This window comes from Rana temporaria, chromosome 2, assembly GCF_905171775.1.
Source record: "Rana temporaria chromosome 2, aRanTem1.1, whole genome shotgun sequence".
NCBI classification, from domain to species: Eukaryota; Metazoa; Chordata; class Amphibia; order Anura; family Ranidae; genus Rana; species Rana temporaria.
Window position 1 is genome coordinate 452,414,411 of NC_053490.1, and position 24,415 is coordinate 452,438,825.

The 24,415-nt window shown below is 43.8% G+C and overlaps 1 protein-coding gene across 1 annotated transcript in view; it reads left to right on the plus strand.

Annotated features, from left to right (window-relative positions):
- Nucleotides 1-798: 798 nt before the first annotated feature.
- LOC120927692 (adenine phosphoribosyltransferase-like) overlaps nucleotides 799-24,415 on the plus strand; it is a 42,065-nt gene continuing 18,448 nt past the window's right edge. Inside the window, exons 1-4 of the mRNA XM_040338520.1 lie at nucleotides 799-945; nucleotides 5,384-5,529; nucleotides 17,518-17,611; nucleotides 24,005-24,151. Coding sequence (XP_040194454.1) covers nucleotides 939-945; nucleotides 5,384-5,529; nucleotides 17,518-17,611; nucleotides 24,005-24,151 — 394 coding nt within the window. The 5' untranslated portion in view covers nucleotides 799-938. The remainder of the gene's footprint in view (nucleotides 946-5,383; nucleotides 5,530-17,517; nucleotides 17,612-24,004; nucleotides 24,152-24,415) is intronic.

Below are 24,415 nucleotides of genomic sequence, written 5' to 3' on the forward strand. Positions count from 1 at the left end.
GCCGAGACCAGGCCAGCGCCATCCTCCCGCTCCACAGAGGTCAGCTGCTCCTCTCAATGCTCCGGGCTCCCATCTCCATTGAGCCCCGCCCCTCCGCTGCACACACAGACACACAGCGCTGCACCAGAGGGACAGGCTAGAGCAAAGGAGTCCCGGAGCAGCGCTGTGTGACCTGTCTAAGAAGATGTAACAGTGCAGCAGGGCGCTCAGCGGGACACATGAGGGATTAGTGGCGGCACACAACGAGCAATCAGGAGAGGAGAGCCGAGCTCACACAGAACAGGGGCTGTGGTTGCGCCCTAGGTGGTAGTGCGCTCTAGGCGGCTGCCTACTTCGCCTAGTGGTAGCGCCGGCCCTGGGTTTAGCCCTGGGAAACACTTTTTGAAAGATAAAAAGTGCATTTTATATACATCTATATAGATCAGACCAAAATGAGGGACACATGGGGAGGAAAGAGGGACAGAGGGATATTGCTCCAAATCAGGAACAGTCCCTAAAACTCAGGGAAAGTTGGGAGCTATGACTGTGTATGGAATCCTGTTGGGCAGATATGCATCGGTCTGACACACAAACACGCACATCATACACCCTTCAGGAGATCTAGGTCACAATTTGGAGAACGTCTTGTTTTTGTAATTGGTTCAGCAAGACTCAAACACTCTTTCTCTGTTTTGTTGAACTATCAGGGAACACTGGAAGAAAAGCTCGGTGTACAATGGCCTGCTGTTTTCCTTCTCTAGCTTGCTTCCAGTCAGTCATGTGTTGCTAGGGTTAAAGGTTGCTTGGCAGCCATATTGAGGGGGCTGCTCCAAGAATATGTTTTCCAGTGTGCTTCCTCATATAGAAGTGGCTGGATTTAGCTCCAGACAGAGTAACTGAGAAGTTACAAGGAGGATATCAAGTACGCTGGACTTAAGCTAAACTTTTCAGAGGTTAAAATGCCAGGTAAGCAGTAGACAGTGTATTAATTATATAAAGACTGTACTAATACAGATAAAAAAACAGGTAGTCCTTTCCCCAGATTAGAAGGCCGATGCCAAACGTGATTGAGGGTCTAGATGTTTAGGACTCTGCTAGGGGACTTCATCACGCATTTTAGTGTATGAGTGAGTGGTATCTGCTCAGTCAGTGAGTAGAAGGTATCCTGTTAAGTATGATTTCTGACACTTTCAGATGTACATATGATCTGTCTTATTATGTAATATTGGTAATACACAGCAAAGCAATGGCTGGTCCCTAAGTAAGCAACACTATGATCTCTACATAATATGGAGCAAGAGAATTCTGACAGCAGCTAGGAGAAATCCACTCGCATTATTATATAAGGTTCCATAAGAGATCACTTTTCACCAATGACATTTAAATACAGCCATCTGAACTATGACATTTGACCCTCCTTAATGGGAATCTATCCTCCCCTATCCCCTTTTTTTTTTAGATATTTTGCTCAAGACTTTAATCACTTCAGCAGATACGCCGACGTAACTCCAAATCTAAGCCCGTCGTATGTTTTAGGCCAGGTTCACACCTATGCGAATTGAGTGCGGCTTAAACTGCATCCAATTCGCAGGACATTTCAAAATACATTGTTTTCAATGAGGCTGGTTCACATATGTGCGATGCATTCGCATTGCCTCCAAACCGTGTGCGGTTTTTATGTCTTGCGGTGCGGATCAGGTGCAAATTCAGTCCCATTATCTTCTATGGGTACGCATCTAATTCGCAGATGTGTTCAGTTCTCTTCAGGAATTTCTCTCATTCAGCTCAATACACTTCTCCCCCACTCTCCTCTCACCCGCAACTTCTCCCAGGTTTCCAAATTCGCATCTAAAACGTTGCTAATCTGCTGAACACTTCTCTTATCTCTCTGCAGAGATAAGAGAGCTGAAATTCGCACCGCACAAGTGTGATTCCGACCTAAATGTATTCTCAAGCTGAGATACACTTAAACATGCCTGCGCCGTCGTATCTTAGGGTGCAATATTTACGCTGGCTGAATATGCAAATGAGTCGTTACGCCGATTCACGAACGTACGCTTGCCCATCGCAGTAAATTTACGCCGTTTCCGTAAGAGATACGCGGCGTAAAGATAAACATGCCCCCTAGGTGGCGTATCCAATGTTAAGTATGGCCGTCGTTCCCGCGTTGAAATTTGAAAATGTTACGTCGTTTGCGTAACTCGTCCGTCAATGGGGCTGGACGCCATTTACGTTCACGTCGAAACCAATGACGTAATTTAGCGCAATGCACATCGGGAAATTTTAGGGACGGCGCATGCGCAGTACGTTTGGCGCGGGAACGCGCCTAATTTAAATGATCCACGCCCCCTACCCGGATCATTTGAATTAGGCGGGCTTGCGCCGGAGGATTTACGATACGCCGCCGCAACTTTACAGGCAAGTGCTTTGTGAATCAAGCACTTGCCCGTAAAACTTGCGGCGGCGTATCGTAAATGCGATACGTTACGCCGCCGCAGATCTACGTGAATCTGGCCTATAACCTCTAGAAGATTTACCCCACCTTATGACCAAGCCATTTTTTGCGATATGGCACTGCGTAACTTTAACCACTGCAGCCCCGGACCATTTCGCTGCGATTCGGCAGTGCGTCGCTTTAACTGACAATTGAGCGGTCGTGCGACGTGGCTCCCAAACAAAATTGACTTTTTCCACAAATAGAGATTTCTTTTGGTGGTATTTGATCACCTCCGCGGTTTTAATTTTTTGCGCTATAAACAAAAATAGAGTGACAATTTTTGAAAAAAAAAAATTTTTTTTTGCTATAATAAATACCCCCAAAAAATCGATAAAAAAAAAAATCATAGTTTAAATGCATATCTTTTACTTATTTTTGGTAAAAAAAAACGCAAAAGTTATAGCGTCTACAAAATAGGGGATAGTTGTGTCATGTTTATATATATATATATATATATATATATATATATATATATTTACTAGTAATGCCAGCGAAAATATATATATATATATATATATATATATATATATATATAATACCTGGCCTGTAGCAGTAAAACTGTTATAGCGTGGACCTTAAAGTGGGGTTCCGGGCATAATTTTGAATTTTTTTTGCAAGCTAAAATTAATCGCATTAAATAGTCCCTAAAACATATTAATAGCTCCCCAATCATTCCAGAAATCATTGCAAACACTTCCCTTTTAGCCTCCAGCTCATGTTGTGGCCCTATCCATCGTATGTGTGGGCATGTAAAGCCCAGTTCCTTTTTCTTCCTGGTTTTCAGGGAGAGGTGCATGCTGGGCAATTTTTAGGCACAGTAATGCCCAGAGACTCCTGGGAAATGAGTGTCATCATTTCCCAGGAGGCAATGGGGTCTTAGGACAGGAAGTTGAACCACCTAGAGCCAGAAACTAGGCATATTACGAATTCTTCCTAGTAACAGCCAGATAGAAGTGAGTAAAATATATGTAATTTTTATTTATTTTTTACATTAAAGGGCAAGCTGTTAAAGTGGGAGTTCACCCGGAAAAAAAAATTGTAACCTTAGATTAATGCTAATTTTGTCAAGGGAAATCGGGTAGTTTTTTTAAAATCGAAGCAGTACTTACTGTTTTAGAGAGCGATCTTCTCCGCCGCTTCCGGGTATGGTCTTCGGGACTGGGCGTTCCTATTTGATTGACAGTCTTCCAACAGGATTCCGACAGTCGCATACATCGCGTCACGAGTAGCCGATAGAAGCCGAACGTCGGTGCGGCTCTATACGGCGCCTGCGCACCGACATTCGGCTACTTTCGTAAAATCGTGACGCGATGTATGCGACCGTCGGAAGCCTGTCAGAAGACTGTCAATCAAATATGAATGCCCAGTCCCGCAGCCCATACCCGGAAGCGGCGGAGAAGATCGCTCTCTAAAACGGTAAGTACTGCTTCGATTGAAAAAAAAACACCCGATTCCACTTGACAAAATGAGCATCAATCTAAGGTTAAAAATTAACTTTTCGGGTGAACCTCCACTTTAATAGAAAGTTCATTTTTAGGGTGGAACTCTGCTTTAAGTGGTTAAACTGGGTTACTAGTATGCTCTAGGACTTTCACTCCAGGTTGATTTACTAACGCTATGTTCACACCATGGCGTTCTAGGTCTCGGGAGGAAAGTTCTGGAAATACTTTTTGGGCGACAAGAGTTTTGTATGTGTGACTTTACTGCGGTTTTCGGGCGACAATCATCGCAAAATCGTGACACGATTGGGGTGCCATTGAAAGTAACAACGATCGCAAACGTGTCCCGTGTTTCGGGGCGATTTAAAAATCTCTGGCACAATCATGGTGATTTGGAATCTCAGACAGAATCATTGGGATTCCGCCCACGATCCAGAATGCCATGTTGTGAACGGAGCCCTAAACTGAAGAGTGCAAAATCTGGTGCAGCTGTGCATGGCAGATAATCCACTTCTAACTTCAGCTTAAAGTGGAGGTTCACCCAAAAAGTTAAAATTTAACATTAGATTGAGGCTCATTTTGTCAAGGGGAATCGGGTGTTTTTTTTTTTAAATCAAAGCAGTACTTACCGTTTTAGAGATAGATCTTCTCCGCCGCTTCCGGGTATGGGCTGCGGGACTGGGCGTTCCTATTTGATTGACAGTCTTCCGACGGTCGCATACATCGTGTCACGATTTTCCGAAAAGTAGCTACTCGTGAAGCGATGTATGCGACCGTCGGAAGCCTGTCAATCAATTAGGAACGCCCAGTCCTGAAGACCATACCCGGAAGCAGCGGAGAAGATCGCTCTCTAAAACGGTAAGTACTGCTTCGATTTTTAAAAAAACACCTGATTCCCCTTGACAAAATGAGCATCAATCTAATGTTAAATAATTTTTTTGGGGTGAACTCCCACTTTAACTGAACACCAATTGGTTTCTGTGCAGAGCTGTCCATAAATCCATCCTATAGTTTGGTTTGCACAAAAGTTATAGCATCTACAATCTATATACGCATATATATATATATATATATATATATATATATATATATATATATATATATATATATATATATATATATATATATATATATATATATATATATATATATATATATAATTTTTTTTTTTTTTTTTTTACCAAAAATATGTAGAAGAATACATATTGGCCTAAATTGATGACAAAATTCATAATTTTTTGGTTTATAGCGCAAAAAAAAAAAAAATCTTTAGAGGTGATCAAATACCACCAAATGGTAAAGGGGGCAATTAGGACATTTCCGTGATGTGATGTAGTGTAAACATAAGATTTGGACCTCTACCGGAACAAAAGTTTACCAACTGGACCTCTGCTATAGAAGGATATGCTTTGTTCATATTTCATGTCTGAGGTTTACAACTGCTTTAAGCAACTTTATGTCCTTCTAGGTTGTAATTCATCAGCTTTCCCCTTGGATCTGTTGAAAAGTCCAGAAAAAAAACCCCCTGGCTGGTATCTGTCACTGATGGCTCCCAATGAAAAAGGACCAAACTATGCCTGGCTCGACCCATCAAGACTGTACTGTAATCAGCATGTAGGTGTTTTTCATAACTGATTCATACTTTTAAGTTGGACATTCAAGTACTAGGCAATCATAAAATCACTTTTATGGATCATTTACTGAAGAGATTCTTCATACTGAGGCTTCAGCATTGATACTCTGCCACAAGTTTTCAATAGATCATGCAATCCAGTTAAAAGCCAATTTTAGGCGAAACATTTATTTTTCTTTTGGATCGAGCAGGGAAGGTTTACAGCCTTTTCTATTATTTAGGAAGGCCATAGATCATGGGATTTTCATTCCTGCATGCATGGTGGGGGAATGACAGAGCTATTGTGGTGTTCCGGCAGGGGTGAGAGGGGCCATCCCTGCCAGGAGAACACAATGATTGCTAGCGGCTATAGCTGCTGGCAATAATGGCATGCTTAAAGGCTGGAATGCTGATTGTGTAATAGATTTTTCCCTGGTCCAATTCCAGGATATACGTTCTATTCTGCCGCTGAGCCAAATTCATGATGATGCGAGCATACATGCATGTATAAGAAATCAAACCGCTTCAGTCTCCATCATCAACTCCAACAGGAAACCCTTTATTAGGGTTACAGCTTTTATAGCCAAAGTGATATAAGCAAACGTCATCACATATGGGTGAATCTGATTGGCCCATCCATATGGTCTTCTCTTATTACACCTGTTCTTGACCACAAGGCATATTCTTTTGCTCGGTGGGAGGAGGGAGGAGTAGTAGTTAACTGACATCAGTTTTTCATCTTCACTCTGGGAGGATTAACTCTGTCATGACTTTCATTCAAGGAAAATAATACTAATGTTTCTCACGTGAATACTGAAATACACACACATACATATATATATATATATATATATATATATATATATATACACATACACATACACATACACATACACATACACATACACATACACATACACATACACATACACACACACACACACATCGCAACAAGAAAGAAAAGAGATAAAAGAAAGGAAAGCAATATTTAAGTGGTTAAAAGAGAAAGATAACATATGTACAATTGTGATGGAGTGAAATAAAATGTCTAAGTCGATCGATGAATAAACTTGGGCATAATCAGCCTGTCCATACATGGATCGCATCGCGCCCGTTTTGCTAAACCAACTTTTATGACGGCATTAAAATATAAGTGCACCTTGTAATAAAAACTATCTATTTTGTTCCTCATACCCGATCAAGCTATTGCCAGTAGCATTAATATTTATGTTAAATCAGCATATGCTGATATGGAACTAATGGGCCAAGCTCAACCTCTGAAAAACAACCACACACACCATAATCCCCCCTTCACCAAATAATTTGGACCACTGCACCAAGCAAGGTCCATAAAGACATGGATGAGGAGTTTTGGGTGGAGGAACATAACTGACCTGCACAGAGTCCTGACCTCCGCCCAATAGAACACCTTTGGAATGAATTAGAGCAGAGACTGTGAGCAAGGACTTCTCGTCGACATCAGTGCCTGACCTCACAAATGCGCTTCTGGAATGAAAGATCAAGCAGGGTGCCAATACTGTACTTTTGTGACACATAACACAGCATCTGATCTGAGCAGAGAGGGCACAGGGTGCTGGACAGGGCAGCAAAGAGAGGAATCAGATCCCAGCTCTATAAAGCGGACAGCTGAGAATTTCCCTTTCATCGCTGAAGGATGAAGCTGGGAAATTTGAAGTCTGTCAGTGTTGTAATTTCTTGCTTGGGGCTTCCAGAATTCTGACTTGCTAGCCAACAGCAGCTATCATGCTGTACTCTGGACCAAAACAAAGAGGGGGCAGAGGGCTAGTATTTTGCTAACCCAACTATTCATGGAAAACCAGGCCGCACCATTCACCCCCCCCCCCTCCAAATACTTATATAATAAATAGACACACAATTTTTTTTATTGACAATTTTTTGGCTGTGGCACATTTATTGGTATAAATTATTAATAATAAATGTATTCAATTCATAAATAACTAAAAACTTTTCTCCATAAATCTCGCTAAGTCATTAAAGCAGTGGTTCACCCTAAATAACAATTTTCTACCATGAAATTCAGTATACTAGCGCGAGCTACAGTATGCCTTTATTTTTTTTATTTTTTTGCCGTACTCACAGTTTAATCCCGTAGTGAAGTTTCAGACTCCCCGCGGGGAATGGGCGTTCCTATGCAGAGGGAAGATGATTGACGGCCGACTATGGCGCGTCACACTTCCCGAAAATAGCCGGAGTAGGTCTCGACTCTATACGGCGCCTGCGCACAGACTAGGAGCTGACTGTGCAGGCGCCGTGAAGAGCCAAGTCCTATTTCGGCTATTTTCGGGAAGCGTGACGCGCCATAGCCGGCCGTCAATCATCTTCCCTCTGCATAGGAACGCCCATTCCCTGCGGGGAGTCTGAAACGTCACTACGGGATTAAACTGTGAGTACGGCAACAAAAAATAAAATGAAGGTATACTGTAGCTCGCGCTAGTATGCTTGATGGCATGCTAGAATTTTTTTTTTTTTTAAGGACTCAAGCATAAACCCTTTCAAATAAAGGGGGGGGCTTTGTTATTTTTAAGGGCGACAAAACCACATAAAGTGCTTTGCGACAAGGGGCGGGGGGGCTTGGGAGCTTGCTGCACCAACGCGGACATATCCTCATATCCTTTCTCCCTCTGTATAAATGTAAAGGGTTGGCTATAGAGCACTCCTTTCAGTTGAATCTCTTAAGCCTAGTACACGGGCCGAATGCCAGGCGACCTCGGCCGGTTCAATAAAAACCGTCCAACGGAAGTCGGCTGTGCATGCTGGGAAAACCAGCACCTGACTGGCTCCTGATCAGCGCTCTCAGCCAATGGTTAAAAGCGATGGCTGGAGTATTCTCGCGAGGGACATTGGATAGTTGGTTTAGTACCAGTGGCGGCCTGTACATTAGGGGAGCACTGGCATCGCCCCCCCATCCATGCATCCGTCTCTCTAACCTACATGTAGGGCGCTGAATGCATGGATTCCAATGGGGGTGTTTTGTCTTTGTTTTTTAGCACGTGATTAGATCCAGAGGCTCTAATGGGTGCACTCCGAGCCCACCCAGTTGTATGAGAATCGTGAATTAATGAATATTCATGATTCTCACACTGATCCTCCTCCCGGTCAATCAGGAATCGTCTGATTGGCTGAAAGGACAGGCAATTCTATTGGACACCTGGGAGGAGACGCAGAAGCCATCGTGATGCAGAGGAGGAGCAGACTGTAGGAGCAGAGGGGGTGTGGGTGACCCGCTACTGGTTAGTACAGCGGCTTTGACCTGAGCTGCTGGGTTGAATGCAAAAAAAAACTGATAGTGTGATAGGCTTTAGAAGAGCAGGCTGAGGAGGACATAAGTGCAACAGGAGAGTAGCATCCAGCCACCAGCTCCCCCTCTGTCCTCTCACAATTTTCCTTTTCAATTTCCTTTTAGATTTGCCTTTAACTATGTAGCTCAAGGGCCTGCCCGATTGCATATAAATTGAAAGTATTTAGGTTTGACACACCTAGAAGTAAAAAATAAAAGCTGAAGTTTGAAAACAGGCTGGCTGAAATTTATATATGCATGCTTGATCTGGCATGCTTGTTTACCAGTTATTCTGTGGTGTTCCCTTTAAAATGGAGTCCTGGTAGATCATATAACTACGCTCAGGTGATCCATCACATTTAGCTATGCCAATGATATATGAAAGAACTATTTTTATATTTGGCCTAGGTTCACATTAGGGACTGCATGTGAATCGCACAGCACCAAAAGCAGCACTTTTGGGAATGCACTGGAACCATGCGATCCAGTGCAAACGCTCTGTGCTCGCAACCTGCTTTTGGGGTTTCCTTAACACGTGCAACAAAACGCTCTGTGTTCACAGTGCAGTGCTGGAAACACATAGTGTATTCATTCCCCCTTGCACTGCAAACCCTAAGGTAAGGGGGGTTTCACCTTATATCAGTAACTCTTCCTTACCTTAGTCTGCAGTATTCCCCCATAGACATGTGCGCCATCAATAAATTTGTTTCGTTTCGTATTAGCCGTAATTCGTGTCCGAAATTCAATTTGGATTCGTACGAAATACGAATTTTCGTTAACTTTTCGTAACAATTACGAACATTCGTTATGATGAATATAAAAAGCAAAAAATATATTTCTCAATATGGCAGTCGTCAACTCATTATGCTAATTATGAGAAGCTCCCACCATCCCTGTGCTGTGCTGACTTCTTCCTGGGGCTGTGCCCCTGCTGTGCTCATTATGAGGGGCTCCCACCATCCCAGTGCTGTGCTGACTTTCTGGGTTTTTAACTTCATCATAACGAATAATCGCAATTATTATTATGACAATAATAAAATGATATTAACTAACATTCTTATTGTGTCTGATTCTGAATCTCCCATTGACTACCAGTACCAGTCAGTCTCCCACTCCCATATGAAAAAAATAGGATTTTTTTAATACAGCTTACCTGTAAAATCCTTTTCTTGGGAATACATCACGGGACACAGAGCCTTAATTACTTAATGGGTTATGTAGTCACCACAGGTGATTGGACACTGGCAAACCCAATTAGAATTGAGTTCCTTCCCTATATAACCCCTCCCAAATGGAGAGTACCTCAGTTTTGTAGCAAAGCAATAAGTGTTCCACGTTTAACTCCGAAGAGGGGTGGGAGCTCTGTGTCCCGTGATGTATTCCCAAGAAAAGGATTTTACAGGTAAGCTGCATTAAAAAAATCCTATTTTCTTGATCATGCATCACGTGACACAGAGACTTAATTACCGTATGTTTTTCCCTGAAAATAAGGGGGAAATTGCGGGCGCGTGTTATACGCTGATAGTGTACCTTGGAAGGTAAGGAGGGGGACGAACACAGCCGTAATTCATGAGCTGTCATCTCCTGTTCGCCTCTCACGTCACACACAGTCCCGCCACTGGCATTGGACCAGTGTTCTGTCTATCACAGGAGCTGGTCCAATGCCAATGGCGTAAGCGGGACTGTGTGTGTGTGACTGCTGAGTGAGAGCCGAACAGCTGGAATTCACAAGCCGTCATCTCCTGTTCAGCTCTCACTCGACTCTCACGTCACACAGTCCCGCCACTGGCATTGGACCAGTGTTCTGTCTATCACAGGAGCTGGTCCAATGCCAATGGTGGAGGCGGGTCTGTGTGAGTGCCGAGTAAAAGCCGAGTGAGAGAGCCAAACAGGAGATGAAGGCTCTGTGATTTCATGCACTGTCCAGGCTGCATTAATGGCGAGGTTGCATTCAGGCTAAAAAGGGACATTCATTGATAAGGCTGCATGATGGGATGGGCATTGATCATGCCACATTTATCAGGCTGCATTGGTGAGATGTGCTGCAGATGGGCAATGATCAGGTTGCAGATGCGCACTTAACAGGCTGCATTGATGAGCACTGCCCCTTATTTTAATTCAAAGTTGTTTAGTTAAAGTTTTTTTCCTGAAATTTCCCTCTTAAAATGTAGGTGCGTGTTATACGCCAATAAATACGGTACTTAATGGGATGTCCAATAGCAATGCTAAAATTGAGGGGAGGGTGACACAGATCAGAAATAAGACCGCCATCGTGCCAGAGGATCTATACTGCTGCCTGCAGCACACTACGCCCGAAGGCAGCATGCTCATACCCTTTCACATCTACCTGGTAGAACTTAGTAAATGTATGGACCGAAGACCAAGTAGCAGCCTTACAGATCTGAGCCATGGAGGCCTGGTGATGCACTGCCCATGAAGCACCAACTGCTTTAGCCGAGTGTGCCTTCACCTGAAAAGGAGGAATCTTCTTTTCTAACCATAGGCCTGAATAATGACTTGTCGAATCCAATCTGCAATAGTTGTTTTTTGATGCTGCCTGGCCCTTCCATGGGCCTGTATGTGAGCTGTAGCTTGCAGATAAATTTTCACCGCTCTTAAAACATCAATAAAGCCTAGACCTTCTTCCTCCGCAGACTGCTGATCTGGAAAAAAAGACGGTAGGACTATATCTTGATTCAGATGAAATCCTAAAACCGCCTTAGGTAAAAACTCGGGTGAGGACGCAGCACCACCCTGTCACATGAATAATCATATACGGTTCTTTACAGAAAGAGCTGCCAATTCAGAGGATATGGCTACAAGAAAAAAACAGTTTCTTTGTCAAAAAGATTTAAGAAGCATGGTGTAATGGTTCAAAAGGTAGCTTCTGTAAAACGGATAATACCAAATTCAAATCCCATGGGCACACGGGAGACTTAGCCGGCGGATTCAAGTGCAGTGCTCCCTGAACAAAGGCCCAGACTAGGGAATGAGAGGCAAGGGGTTTTGAAAAATACTGACAAGGGCGAGGTTTGAGCCTTGATAGCGCTCAAAACCAACTTCATATTTAAGCCCAACTGAGGAAGGGCAGGAATCCTATTAATGGCATGTGTAACGGCTACCCAAGTAGTGAGAGGGTATCAGCCGTTGGAGATGTCCTTTTCCCTGGCAAGTTGCGATATGCAAGTACAGCTGGCATAACCCCATCCACGAGATCCAGAGAGAGAGAGTCAGGTTCAGCTGTTAAATGAAAAGAATAATAATCCCATCGAATGCCCTTTCAAGAACGAGACGGGGCTACGTTTTGAAGGGTCGAGTAGACTGTTTTAATGGTACATTCTCCTGGTTTATATCTAGTTACAAGCTGTTACAGGAACAATGAAACTCTCCGCCCCCTCCTTACACAGGGGGGGCTTCAATACAGATACTTTGAGATAATGATATCCCCTTGAGCTAATCAGTATCCAGACATTTCGGCCCCGAGCTATATTCAACATGACCTGACCAGACACATTCCTTTATCAATAGAATTCAATTAACCTTTAGAATAATACACACTCACAGATAATCTTGTCAGTATCTAGCCATTTCGGCACCTCAAAGCTTGACAAGTTCTTCTGAACATACTGGATATGCTAATTCAATACTCTGACAGGAGATTGCTAACTTGTAGTACAATACACAAAAGACAGTCAATTAGCTGGAGAAGAGGACATTAGAATTTAGCAGTGAAAGAGTCACTCTACAATTAACCCTTTGAGCTCAGAATATAATGTGGTAAATCCAATTGGAACAAGTCATTCGGTCCTTTGTATGCCCCACTGCATGATGATTATAGATGTCCAGGCAGAATACATAGTTCCATTACAGCATGCTTCTTAGGATGCCCCCTTTCGGATTCTGTAGTAGATGAACCTGGAGGCCGGCTTCCTAGCATTAACCAGAGTGGATAGGACTGGACCTGAGAGCCCATGTTTCCTCAGCATGTGGGTCTCAACAGCCAAACCGTCAAAATTAGACTTTGTAAGGCAGGATGGAATATTGGACCCTGCGATAGTAGGTCCGAGCGTAGTGGGGGAACCCAAGGTCTACCTATTGCCATCCTTAGGATTTCTACGTACCAGGGTCTCCTGGGCCAAGCCGGGGTGATCAAAATCACTGGCTTTCTGAAGGAATAGTGGGAGAAGCGAAACTGGAGGGAACGCGTAATCGGAGAATAACATTCCCATGAGATTGTCAGGGCATCTGACCCTCGTCCAGATTTGCGTTGAACCGGGAAGCCAACAGGTCCGCATTTGGGGTACCCCATTTCTGACATGATTTGAAATATGTCGGGGTGTAGAGACCATTCTCCTGGACTCTTTTACCCCTGGAATGAAGGCGAGGATATGACTTTCTGCCCAGGCTAGGATGTGATTCACCTCTCTTTGGGCATCCAGACTTCTGGTGCCTCCTTGGCGATTGATATAGGCCACGGCTGTAGCATTGTCGGACTGAATCTGAACAGGCCAACCCTGCAGTCTGTAAGACCAAACTCTGAGGGCCAAATGAATTGCCTGAATCTTCAGAATATCGATGGGAAGGAGCTTTTCGGCTCCGGATCACTTCCCCAGGGCAGATGCTTCTTCTAGAACTGCCCCTCAGCCAAGAAGGCTGGCATCTGTGGTCACCACTTTCCAGGTAACTGGAGTGAAGGAATTTTCCTTCTGACAGATTTTGGGGAAGCAACCACCAATTGAGGCTCTGGGGAACATTTGGAGATAAGATCATAGGAAGGTCCAGGGCCTGAACATCTTTGTTTCAAGCTGACAGAATTCTGCCCTGTAAGGGCCTTGAGTGAAACTGGGCTTAAGGAACAGCCTCGAATAGGCTACCATCTTCCCCAATAACCTCATGCATAGAGATGGAAGGCCTTCTCTTTGCCTTTATCACTTGGAGTGATAAATGAGTGAGATTATCAGTCTCCTATGGCTTTTGCCTTTGGCTAGGGAAGTAATACCTGGCTTCAGGACGTGTCTATAATCAGGCCCAAGTACTCCAGCCTTCTTTGAGGCTGCAAGGAGGATTTCCCCAGATTGAGGACCCTACCTAGGTACTATACTCTAAATACTCCACTGTGCTGTGCACATTTTGGCCCAAGCATACAGCGCAGGGCCAAGCATACAGCCAAGCATATGGCCAGTCCCGGCCAAGCATACAGCGCAGGCCGGGACTGGCCATAGGGCATACATCTCTGTAATGTAGGGGGGGTCTGAATGGGCTGTACTGTAGGGAGGGGGCCTGTACTGTAGGGCAGGGGCATGTACTTAAAAAATTAGAACTTGCTTTAAAATTGAACCGATGGACGCCTAACTGATAGGTCAAAACCGATCGTTAGTATGCAAAAGCATCGGTTAAAAACCCGCGCATGCTCAGAATCAAGTCGACGCATGCTTGGAAGCATTGAACTTCGTTTTTTTTCAGCACGTCGTTGTGTTTTACGTCACCGCGTTCTGACACGATCGGTTCAATAACCGATGGTGTGTAGGCACATCAGACCATCAGTCAGCTTCATCGGTTAACCAATGACAATGGTCCTTCGGACAGTTCTCATCGGATGGACTGATCGTGTGTACGCGGTCTTAGACTTTGAACCCCAAGTCTTTTGAAGGACGTTTGCTCTTTGGATGTATTTATCCAGGTCATCACCAAACAGGCGTCCTCCCCCAAAGGGGAAAGCTGCCAAGTATCTTTTGCAAGGATCTGCACATGTGTACCTGCAGGAGATTCAAGCGGGATGCTTGCTGAACATAGTCCATAATTGCATCAACCGCAAAACACAAGGCCTAAGAAGGTCCTCATAAACCTCAATCTCCTCCTGTAGGGAGAAGGTTAATCTGCTTAATTTGTTCCTTGAGGAACTGACATACACCAATGGCTGCACCTGCAGGTTGTACTACAGCCCCAGCCATGGTAAAGGAGGCTTTCAATAGGGACTCCAGCTTTTTATCAGTTGGATTCTTAAAGCCCTGAGCATTGTCTATAGGACAGGTCAGGCTTTTGTTTGCACAAGAAATAGCTGCATCTATAGCAGGTACCCCCCATCTCTTAGTGAAACCTTCCTCCATAGGATAAAGGAGGGAGAACTGCTTAGGAGGAGAAAGGGTTTATCTGGGTGAACCCAGTCATCATACATTAGTTTATCCAGCAAGGGATGAACTGGAAAGGAGCATGCAGCCTGCAGGAATTTCCGAATTTCCAAAGAGGAAACAGAGGGCTTAGAAGCTTCAACAGGAGGCAATTTGTAAGTGGCACACACCATCTCTGCATAATATTGCCCCTGCGTCTTTAGCGACTGAGAGGTAGGAGGCATCCTCTTCTCCTCTGAGTCCTCAGACTGCACATGATCCTCATCTCCAGAGAGGGAATTTTCATCCTCAGAAGGCTCATCTGATGAGAGAGTCAGAGCAGATGAAGGGGATCTACCCCGTTTTCTGCTATTATTTAAGGAGGTTGCGATAATATTAGCAATCCTTCCTTCCAAGCCATCCAAAGCAACTTTTAAAGCATCCTAAGTGACATATACAGGAGCTGCCATATAAGAAGCTGCAAAAAAACAGACAGGGGCTCACCCTGTAAGGCTGCTATCAGGCTGACAGAGGAGGATGGTAAGCTGCAGGCAAGCTCAGATTTCTTAGCCATAAGCGGGGATCTTCTGATGCCTCTTTACCAGCTCTTGCCCCTCTTTCGGGGACATAGTCCTTACTGTAAAGCAAAGGTACTATCCACAAAAAAATGCAATCACTGTTGTGTTATAGTCTTACAATACACATATATCGGCTCACTGCACAACCTGATGCAGAGTAGGAGTCTTAGGTTTGCCTGGTTCAATCCACAGGGATGCTTACAGCCCACAGCTCTGTGTCCATGCCGCTTACAGAAGGCTTCTGGCATGCTGGGCTTTCATCCGCCTCTTGGCGCCTGCACACAGGTGTGCCGTGTCCGCGCACAGGCACGTGCAACCACGGCCTCCCCCTCTCCATCTGCCCATTTAAACAGCATAAAAACGCGCTCCCTGTCATGGCGGCGCCCAAGACGATTGAAGAGGAGGGGGAGAGATTACTGGGGCATCATTCGGGGGACCCCTGTATGCGTTTGTGGCAGAGCCTGCAGCGGAAGGAGGTGAGTGGCGTTTTTTATTGACCGACTTCACTGAGCTTGTTCCTGGATGGCTATGTAAGAAAACACCAGGTTTGAACTTGCTTCCTCCAGTGGTGAAAACCATGAAGACATCCTACTCCAAAGAAGATAATACATAAATAAAATGATCCTCTTCTTACCTGATCCACTCTGCAGGAAAACTACTAAAAGTAGATCCAGCTTTCACCCATTACGGCGGGCAAGTTGTGCCAACCTTCAGGTTTACAAAGGTTTTTTTTTATTTTCCTGCCACAAATGTATTAGTACACCAAAGTCTGGATCCCAGAGCCCAGACCTCCGCAGAGAGACATTACAGGCAAACCTCATTTCTTCTTAGACGAGTCACGGGTACCAACCATCTTCTTAGACGAGGCATGGGTACCAACCATTTTGGCCCTTTATCAGCCCAAGGAATGGATCCCGGTTATAGCTCCTAGGTCTCCGCAGCCAGACCATCAAAAGAGCATTTTTCTTCTTGGCACATGTTGAACGTGACCAACCACCTTAAACACTGGTGAAAAAACTGAGGCACTCTCCATTTGGGAGGGGTTATATAGGGGAGGAACTCAATTCTAATTGGGTTTGCCAGTGTCCAATCACCTGTGCTGACTACATAACCCATTAAGAAATTTAGGCTCTGTGTCCCGTGATGTATGATCAAGAAAGGTCAGTTTCCCAACCCTCACTCAGCAGCAGAAGAAAACCTCTGGTCAACAAAACACCAGTCACATTTTCGTTGTAACAAAATTTGGATCTGAAATTTGTCAACGAAATTTTGTATATAATTCAGAAGCATAGCATTTCGGATGCTTCCGAATGTACAAAATTTCGGAAATTCGTACGAAACAAACTGCACGTCTATCACCCTTACAGTGCATGGGAGAACTCGGTGGACCCTGATGTAAAGGGTTACTCTGTGGACTCTTATGCAAGGGAGAACTTTGACTGTGATGTAAAGAGAAACTCTGTGTAGTCTGTTAAGGGGAGCTCTGAGAAGTCTTTTGTAAGGTAGGGGTCCCTGGTGAACAGAGACGCTTACATCGGAGTTTCCCTTTTACACCATAGTCTGCAGCAATCTCCTTTACATCAGAGTCCTCAGAGTTCTCCTTTACATCGTGGTCCGCACAGTTCACTTTTACATCCAGGGTCCACAGAGTTCTCCCTTGCACTGTAAAGGGAGACTGATGTTAGGGGGAACTCTGTGCTGGGTTATATTAACCTGACCTTCATGTAAATAGAGAAATATGCTTTTTGCCTTTTTTATTATACCTTAAACACATGCTTATGGCACTAGGTACATATTTTAGCTTGAATATAGATATTTGCACTGAAAATTATGATTTTTATATACTTTTTTGAAGTGTCAGTAAAAAATGTATCTCTCAGTAAACCTCATGAGTAAAAGTGGCGCTGTCAGTAAATTTCACTTTGGGAGGTTGTGTAACACTGATGACAACCCATATGTGAAATCATTAATTTCTTCTTTCTTCAGGCCCTGCAAGACTGCATTGAAGATCTGCTACAGCCCTTTAAGAATGAGCAAATTGATCTTGTTGCAGGGATTGATGCAATGGGTTTCATACTAGGTGCGTATCACAGAACATCTTGAAGATATTGTGGCGTGTTTTAGTCTAGTGTTTAAAGCGGTGTTCTGGCCATACATTTTGGCCCAGATTCACAAAGAGTTACGCCGGCGTATCAGTAGATACACCGACATAACTCGCAATCTAAGCCCGTCGCATGTTTAACCACTTGCTTACTGGGCACATATACCCCCCTCCTGCCCAGGTGAAATTTCAGCTTTCGGCACTGCGTCGCTTTAACTAACAATTGCGCGGTCCTGCGACGTGGCTCCCAAACAAAATTGACGTCCTTTTTTCCCCACAAGTAGAGCTTTCTTTTGGTGGTATTTGATCGCCTGTGCGGTTTTTATTTTTTGCGCTATAAACAAAAAAGAGCGACAATTTTGGAAAAAAATACAATATTTTTTACTTGTTGCTATAATAAATATCCAAATTAAAAAAAAAAAAAAAAACATTTTTTTTCTCAGTTTAGGCCGATACGTATTCTTCTTCATATTTTTGGTAAAAAAAAATAAAAATCGCAATAAGTGACTGGTTTGCGCAAAAGTTATAGCGCCTACAAAATAGGGGACAGAATTATTATTTTTTATTATATATATATATATATATATATATATATATATATATATATATATATATATATATATATATATATATATATATATATATATATATATATATATATATATATAATATATACACATTTTTTTTTTTTACTAAAAATGGCGGCGATCTGCCGAACTTACTTCCTCCAGTGGTGAAAACCATGAAGACATCCTACTCCAAAGAAGATAATACATAAATAAAATCATCCTCTTCTTACCTGATCCACACCGCAAGAAAACTACTAAAAGTAGATCCAGCTTTCACCCATTACGGCGGGCAAGTTGTGCCAACCTTCAGGTTTACAAAGGGTTTTTTTTTATTTTCCTGCCACAAATGTATTAGTACACCGAAGTCTGGATCCCAGAGCCCAGACCTCCGCGGAGAGACATTACAGACAAACCTCATTTCTTCTTAGACGAGTCACGGGTACCAACCATCTTCTTAAAATTCTTGGGAATTTCGAAACGGAGCATGTGCAATTAGGTCCGGCGCGGGAGCGCGCCTAATTTAAATGGCACACACCCATTTACATTACGCGGGCTTACGCCGGAGGCCGCCGGCGTAATTTTTCGCGCAAGTGCTTGGTGAATCTGGCACTTGCGATGAAAAATTGCGGCGGTGTAACGTATCTACGATACGTTACGTCGCCGCGATTCTACCTGAATCTGGCCCTTTTTTTTTAGGGTGGACCTCCGCTTTAAGGACAGCAGATGCAAAAAAGCAGGCAGTCCCAAGCAAGCCTGTGTATATGTAACACAAAGGCATGTGCATGTCATTTGCAGGCCCCTTCCTTTTTTAAATGAATACACTGGCTTCAGTTTGTGACTGAACAGGAAGACACTCTTATATTTAACATAGCATTCATATGTTGCATTGTTGTACTGCTTCCATGCTTGGATGCTTGTTCTTTTGTTAACCAGTATAATCTCACTATTTTTACTTTACTATATTTTTTTTTTTCTTTTCACAGACCCTCTCTGATTTGTAGTTACGGAGATAATCCTCCTTAGATGAACTACACCTGGATCTCCTTCAACTTGTCGCCCAGGTACCGACTGACAGGTGATCAATCCTTCAGTGTCCGGCTACCTTGATCCCTGGTGGTTTGTCGAGGCCCTTTTGGATCGCCAGCCTCTCAATGGCGCTCCTCAGACGGACTCCCCACCGAACAGCAATACAGCTTGGGATCCTCAAAGGTGGGAACCCAGTCGCACACTGGGTCCCTGTCGCTGTTCAGATGCTCTGGGCCAACATGGTCCCGGAACCAGGAACACCGCGTGGCACGCACGCCCCGGCCAGGTAGGCCATATCGCTGGGCCGCCATTATGGGGTCACCCTAAAGGTGGGTGCCACACTCGAAGACCCAGAACCAATGGTGTCTGCCCCATAACAGAATAAGCCCACAGCACAGACAAGCTGAGACAGAGACCCTGTTTTGTACATAACAATTTGGATCAGAGTTTAACTACACTCTGATCTCCCTCTAAATTTAACTAGCACCGGTACTATAAAGTACCCAGGCGCTACATTAATAAAAATGCCATAAAATTATCCCCTATTTTGTAAACGCTATAAATTTTGCGCAAACCAATCGATAAACGCTTATTGCGTTTTTTTTTTACCAAAAATAGGTAGAAGAATACGTATCGACCTAAACTGAGGAAATTTTTTTTTTTATATATCTTTTTTGGGGATATTTATTATAGCAAAAAGTAAAAATATAGATTTTTTTTTCAAAATTGTCGCTCTATTTTTGTTTATAGCGCAAAAAAAATAAAAACGCAGAGGTGATCAAATACCATCAAAAGAAAGCTCTATTTGTGGGGAAAAAAAGGACGCCAATTTTGTTTAGGAACCACGTCGCACGACCACGCAATTGTCAGTTAAAGCGATGCAGTGCCGAATCGTAAAAAGGGGCAAGGTCCTTAACCTGCATATTGGTCCGGGTCTTAACCGGTTTAATAACAAACATGTCACACTTGCCTCCACTGTGCAGTTCGTTTTGCACAGAGTGGCCCCCAATCCACCTGTTCTGGGGTCCCACGGCGGCTCCTCCCCGCATTAGATAACCCCCTCTGGGAAGCTCTCTTCCGAGAGGGTTACCTCCATAGACGCTAAGTGTATGACTCGGTCCCACCCCTCCCGGCGCTTGCATCATTAGATTTGATTGACATCAGTGGGAGCCAATGGCTGTGCTGCTATCAATCTATCCAATCAAAGCCGGGACTCCGTGGAGAGGATGACAGGGACGCGCCCATGGAAATTCGGGGGCCAGGTAAGTAAAACGGGGGGGGGGGGGTTAGGCACAGCAAGGTGCATTAAGGTTAAAAAAACACAAAGTTTTAAGGCCTAAGCAATGATGCTGCTAAAGAGAGAGCCAGATGGCTTGTTTTTTTTTCCCGTTACCTGTTATGATGTTAAGAATCTTCTGCAACTGTTTTTTGTAGAACTTTCGATTTGTTTAATAAAAGTGGGCCAACAAGCCCTAAACCACAGTTTGAACAGGCATGGCCAACAATTCCCCAATATCACGCTATATAATTTTATATTATAATAATATATTGTATATCATTATTAAAGCAACTAGTGTTACGGCAGATAAAGTGCTCAAATCTTTGTGTGCAAATTTATAACTACCCTAAAATTATTATGTTTCTGTTACAAAGAATGTTCTTCTGAACCCAGAAGGGAACTGTCAGTGCTGGGCCTGTAGGGAGGTCCACGACTGACTGTATGTTGGCACCAAATCGCTAGATCCCCCTACCCTGCTTCTTCTGGGATACTCAGTGACCCACAGTTGGTATTTAGAAGCCTTTGCCATATTGTGCACAACATCCCTGGCCATGAGCCTTTATATTCCTAAAGAAAGACATGTCCACACAAGTGTATTTTTTTTCGTACTTTAATGATACTATAACTATATCGGAGAACTGGAAAGGGGAAAAAAAAATATTAAAAACCAGCAGCTACAAATACTGCAGCTGCTGACTTTTAATATTAGGACACTTACCTGTCCTGGTGAGGGCACCAGGAAGTGAATCAGCATTGCGGCTTCACTGCCCGGTTCCCTACATTGCATGCGCGAGTCGTGTGCGCCGTGCTCACTGGTCCCCGCTGTGTTCTGGGAGCCGTGTGTTTCCCAGAACACAACGGGGGGAAGGGTTCTTCCTCGTGTGGCGCCCACCATTGGGGTAGCCATTCCACGACACCCCCGCATATGGCCCTCCTGGCCGGGGTGTGCGTGGGTAGCAGTGTTCCTGGTTCCGGGACCACGTTGGTCCAGAGCAATTGATCTGCTGTGTGGGCCCAGTGATCAACTGGTTCCCCAATCTGGAGGGGGTCCCGAGCTGTCTGTCCAATTGGAGGAAGCGGACCGATGAGGAGTCTGTCCGAAGGATATCGTGCAGGAGGCTGGTGTTCCAGGAGGGGCCTGTCCATTCATCGGGGGACAACCTGGGATCTGACAGTCTGGATGTTGGTCGCCTGTCAGTCGCTACCTTTGCAAAACTACCTGAAGGAGATCCGGGTGCTGAATCTACTGAGAGAGGATTCTGGACCATAATTGTCTCCATTCTTTTTGGAGGGTCTGTGGCAGAGACTTGGTCCTAATTTCGAGTGACACTCTGGCTGCCAGGCTGGTGAGAGAGGCCTGTCCAGGTGCGCTATACCCACTCCGGCTGGAGTGGCGAAGTTAAGTCTTGTTGGAAGCAGGACTGTTTCCTGTATGCAGTTACACCTGAATCTGCTGTCTCCTATTTGCTACACCTTCACCTTTCCACTGTTTAATCGTTTTTACCCAGCTGGGTAATAAAAGCACAGAAAAGACACCTTTCGTGTGGACATTCCCTTTTACTACAACTCTCATCAAGTACCCTAGACGGCGGAGATACAGAGGTAACATGCCACCTAAAACAAACCAGCAGCTCCTTCGGGGGTAGTGCTACACATAGCTACATGTACATAAAGGGGCAGGGATGCTCATGACATCATGGACCTAATATAGCCACATCACCCTTTGGTCAATGTCATTCACCTAATGAATTCCCAAGCAGGGACTGCAGATTATTGGCTGCAGTCACTTTTCAGCTGACTTTTTTTTTTTTTTTTTTTCTAGAGATGCACCGAAATTTCAGCCACCAAAACATTTTTCCTGAAAATGGTGTTATCTGCATTTGGCCGATAAGAGAAATGGGTGCCAAAAATGCACTGTGTTTTTGCAGCAATTCATGGTGTACAAAAATTGTAGCGCTAAAGTGAAAATGACACAAGACACTGAGGGCCAGATTCACAGAGCAAGTACGCCGGTGTATCTACTGATACACCGGCGTACTTTCAAATTTGCCGCGTCGTATCTTTAGTTTGAATCCTCAAACCAAGATATGACGGCTTCTGGCTTCGATCCGACAGGCGTACGGCTTCGTACGCCTTCGGATCGTAGGTGCAATACTTCGGCGCCCGCTGGGTGGAGTTTGCATCGTTTTCCGCGTCGGGTATGCTAATTGGCTTTTTCCGTCGATCCACGAAGGTACGGGCGGCCGTCGCATTCTCTTACGTCGTCGCTAGTCGACTTTTCCCGGGCGTATAGTTAAAGCGGTGGTTCACCCTAATAAAACATTTTTTTTTTCTATCATTAAATTAGGCATAGTAGCGCGAGCTACAGTATGCCTGTATTTATTTTTTTAGCCCGGTACTCACTGTGTAATCCTAGCGAGACGACCGGGCTAAAAAAATACAGGCATACTGTAGCTCGCGCTTTTATGCCTAATTTAATGATAGAAAAAAAATGATCGTGTGTACGCGGCATTACAGTGGTTATAGAAAGCCGCCTGAAAAGAAGACTGTTTTATTCAGCTGTATTTTCTAGTGCAACTTATATTATCCAAGTGAAAGATCTAATAACATGCCAGAGAAAAAAAAAAATCAAATATTTCCATCAGACATATAGTTTTGTGTTAAGGCCAAATAATTAAATTTTAGTCTCATCTGACCACCTTACACCTGATGCGGCGTACACACGATCCTTTTTCAGGTTGTAAAAAACATTTTTTTTTTTTTAAATGTCATTTAAAACGATCGAGTGTGGGCTTCAGAGCATTTTTCGGGTTCTGAAAAACGGGCAATTTTTTTTTTTTCGAAAATGCACAATTTTTTCACAACGTTTTAAACGATGTCGGTTTTCGGGTTGTAAAAAATGGTCGTGTGTAGGCTTTAACGACGTGAAAAACCTGCGCATGCTCAGAAGCAAGTTATGAGATGGGAGCGCTCGTTCTGGTAAAACTAGCGTTCGTAATGGAGTAAGCACATTCATCACGCTGTAACAGACAGAAAAGCGCGAATCGTCTTTTTCTAACACAAAATCAGCTAAAGCAGCCCAAAGGGTGGTGTCATCCGAATGGAACTTCCCCTTTTTATAGTGCCGTCATACGTCACCGCGCTTTGCTAGAGCATTTTTTTTTCATGATCGTGTGTAGGCAAGGCCGTTTTAATGATGAAGTTGAAAAAAAAGTTGATTTTTCTAAAGCCTGAAAAACTTTTTTTACAACCCGAAAAATGATCGTGTGTACGGGGCATGAGGCCATAGGGAAAAATCTGTTGATATCGTCTTTTACCTTTTTTTTCCTTTACAATGCTATCACACACTTAGCCTAGGTCTTTTTTTGGTTAAAAAAAACAATGGTCACCTAATGCAATGGTTTATCTTTTCCAGAATATACGTGTTGTGTGATATACAGTATCTTATTGACCTTTCCATAATGTTTCTTTGATTTCTGGCTCCTGGTCTTGAAAAAGGCGCTGCTATTGCATCTCACTTAAAGAAAGGATTCCTAGCGATCAGGAAAGCCGGCCATCTTTGTGTGAAGACACATAGTCAATCATATGTGGACTATTCTGGCAGGGAAAAAACTGCAGAGGTTCGGAAAGATGCCATTAAACCAGGTAAGAAGTTGGATTTGAAAAGTAGTAATCTAAAAATAATTTTTTAATCAATAGATGTATGATGCATCCAATAATCATTGCATATTCCATTTCAACAGGTATATATTTGAAGTTACCGTATTTATCGGCGTATACCGCTCACTTTTTTGCCCTTAAAATCAGGGCAAAATCGTGGGTGCGCGATATACGCCGATACCCACTTCCCGCGCTGTGTTTGAACCACTCCGCCGACATATACTGAGCGCAGTACACTCGGGTATAGTC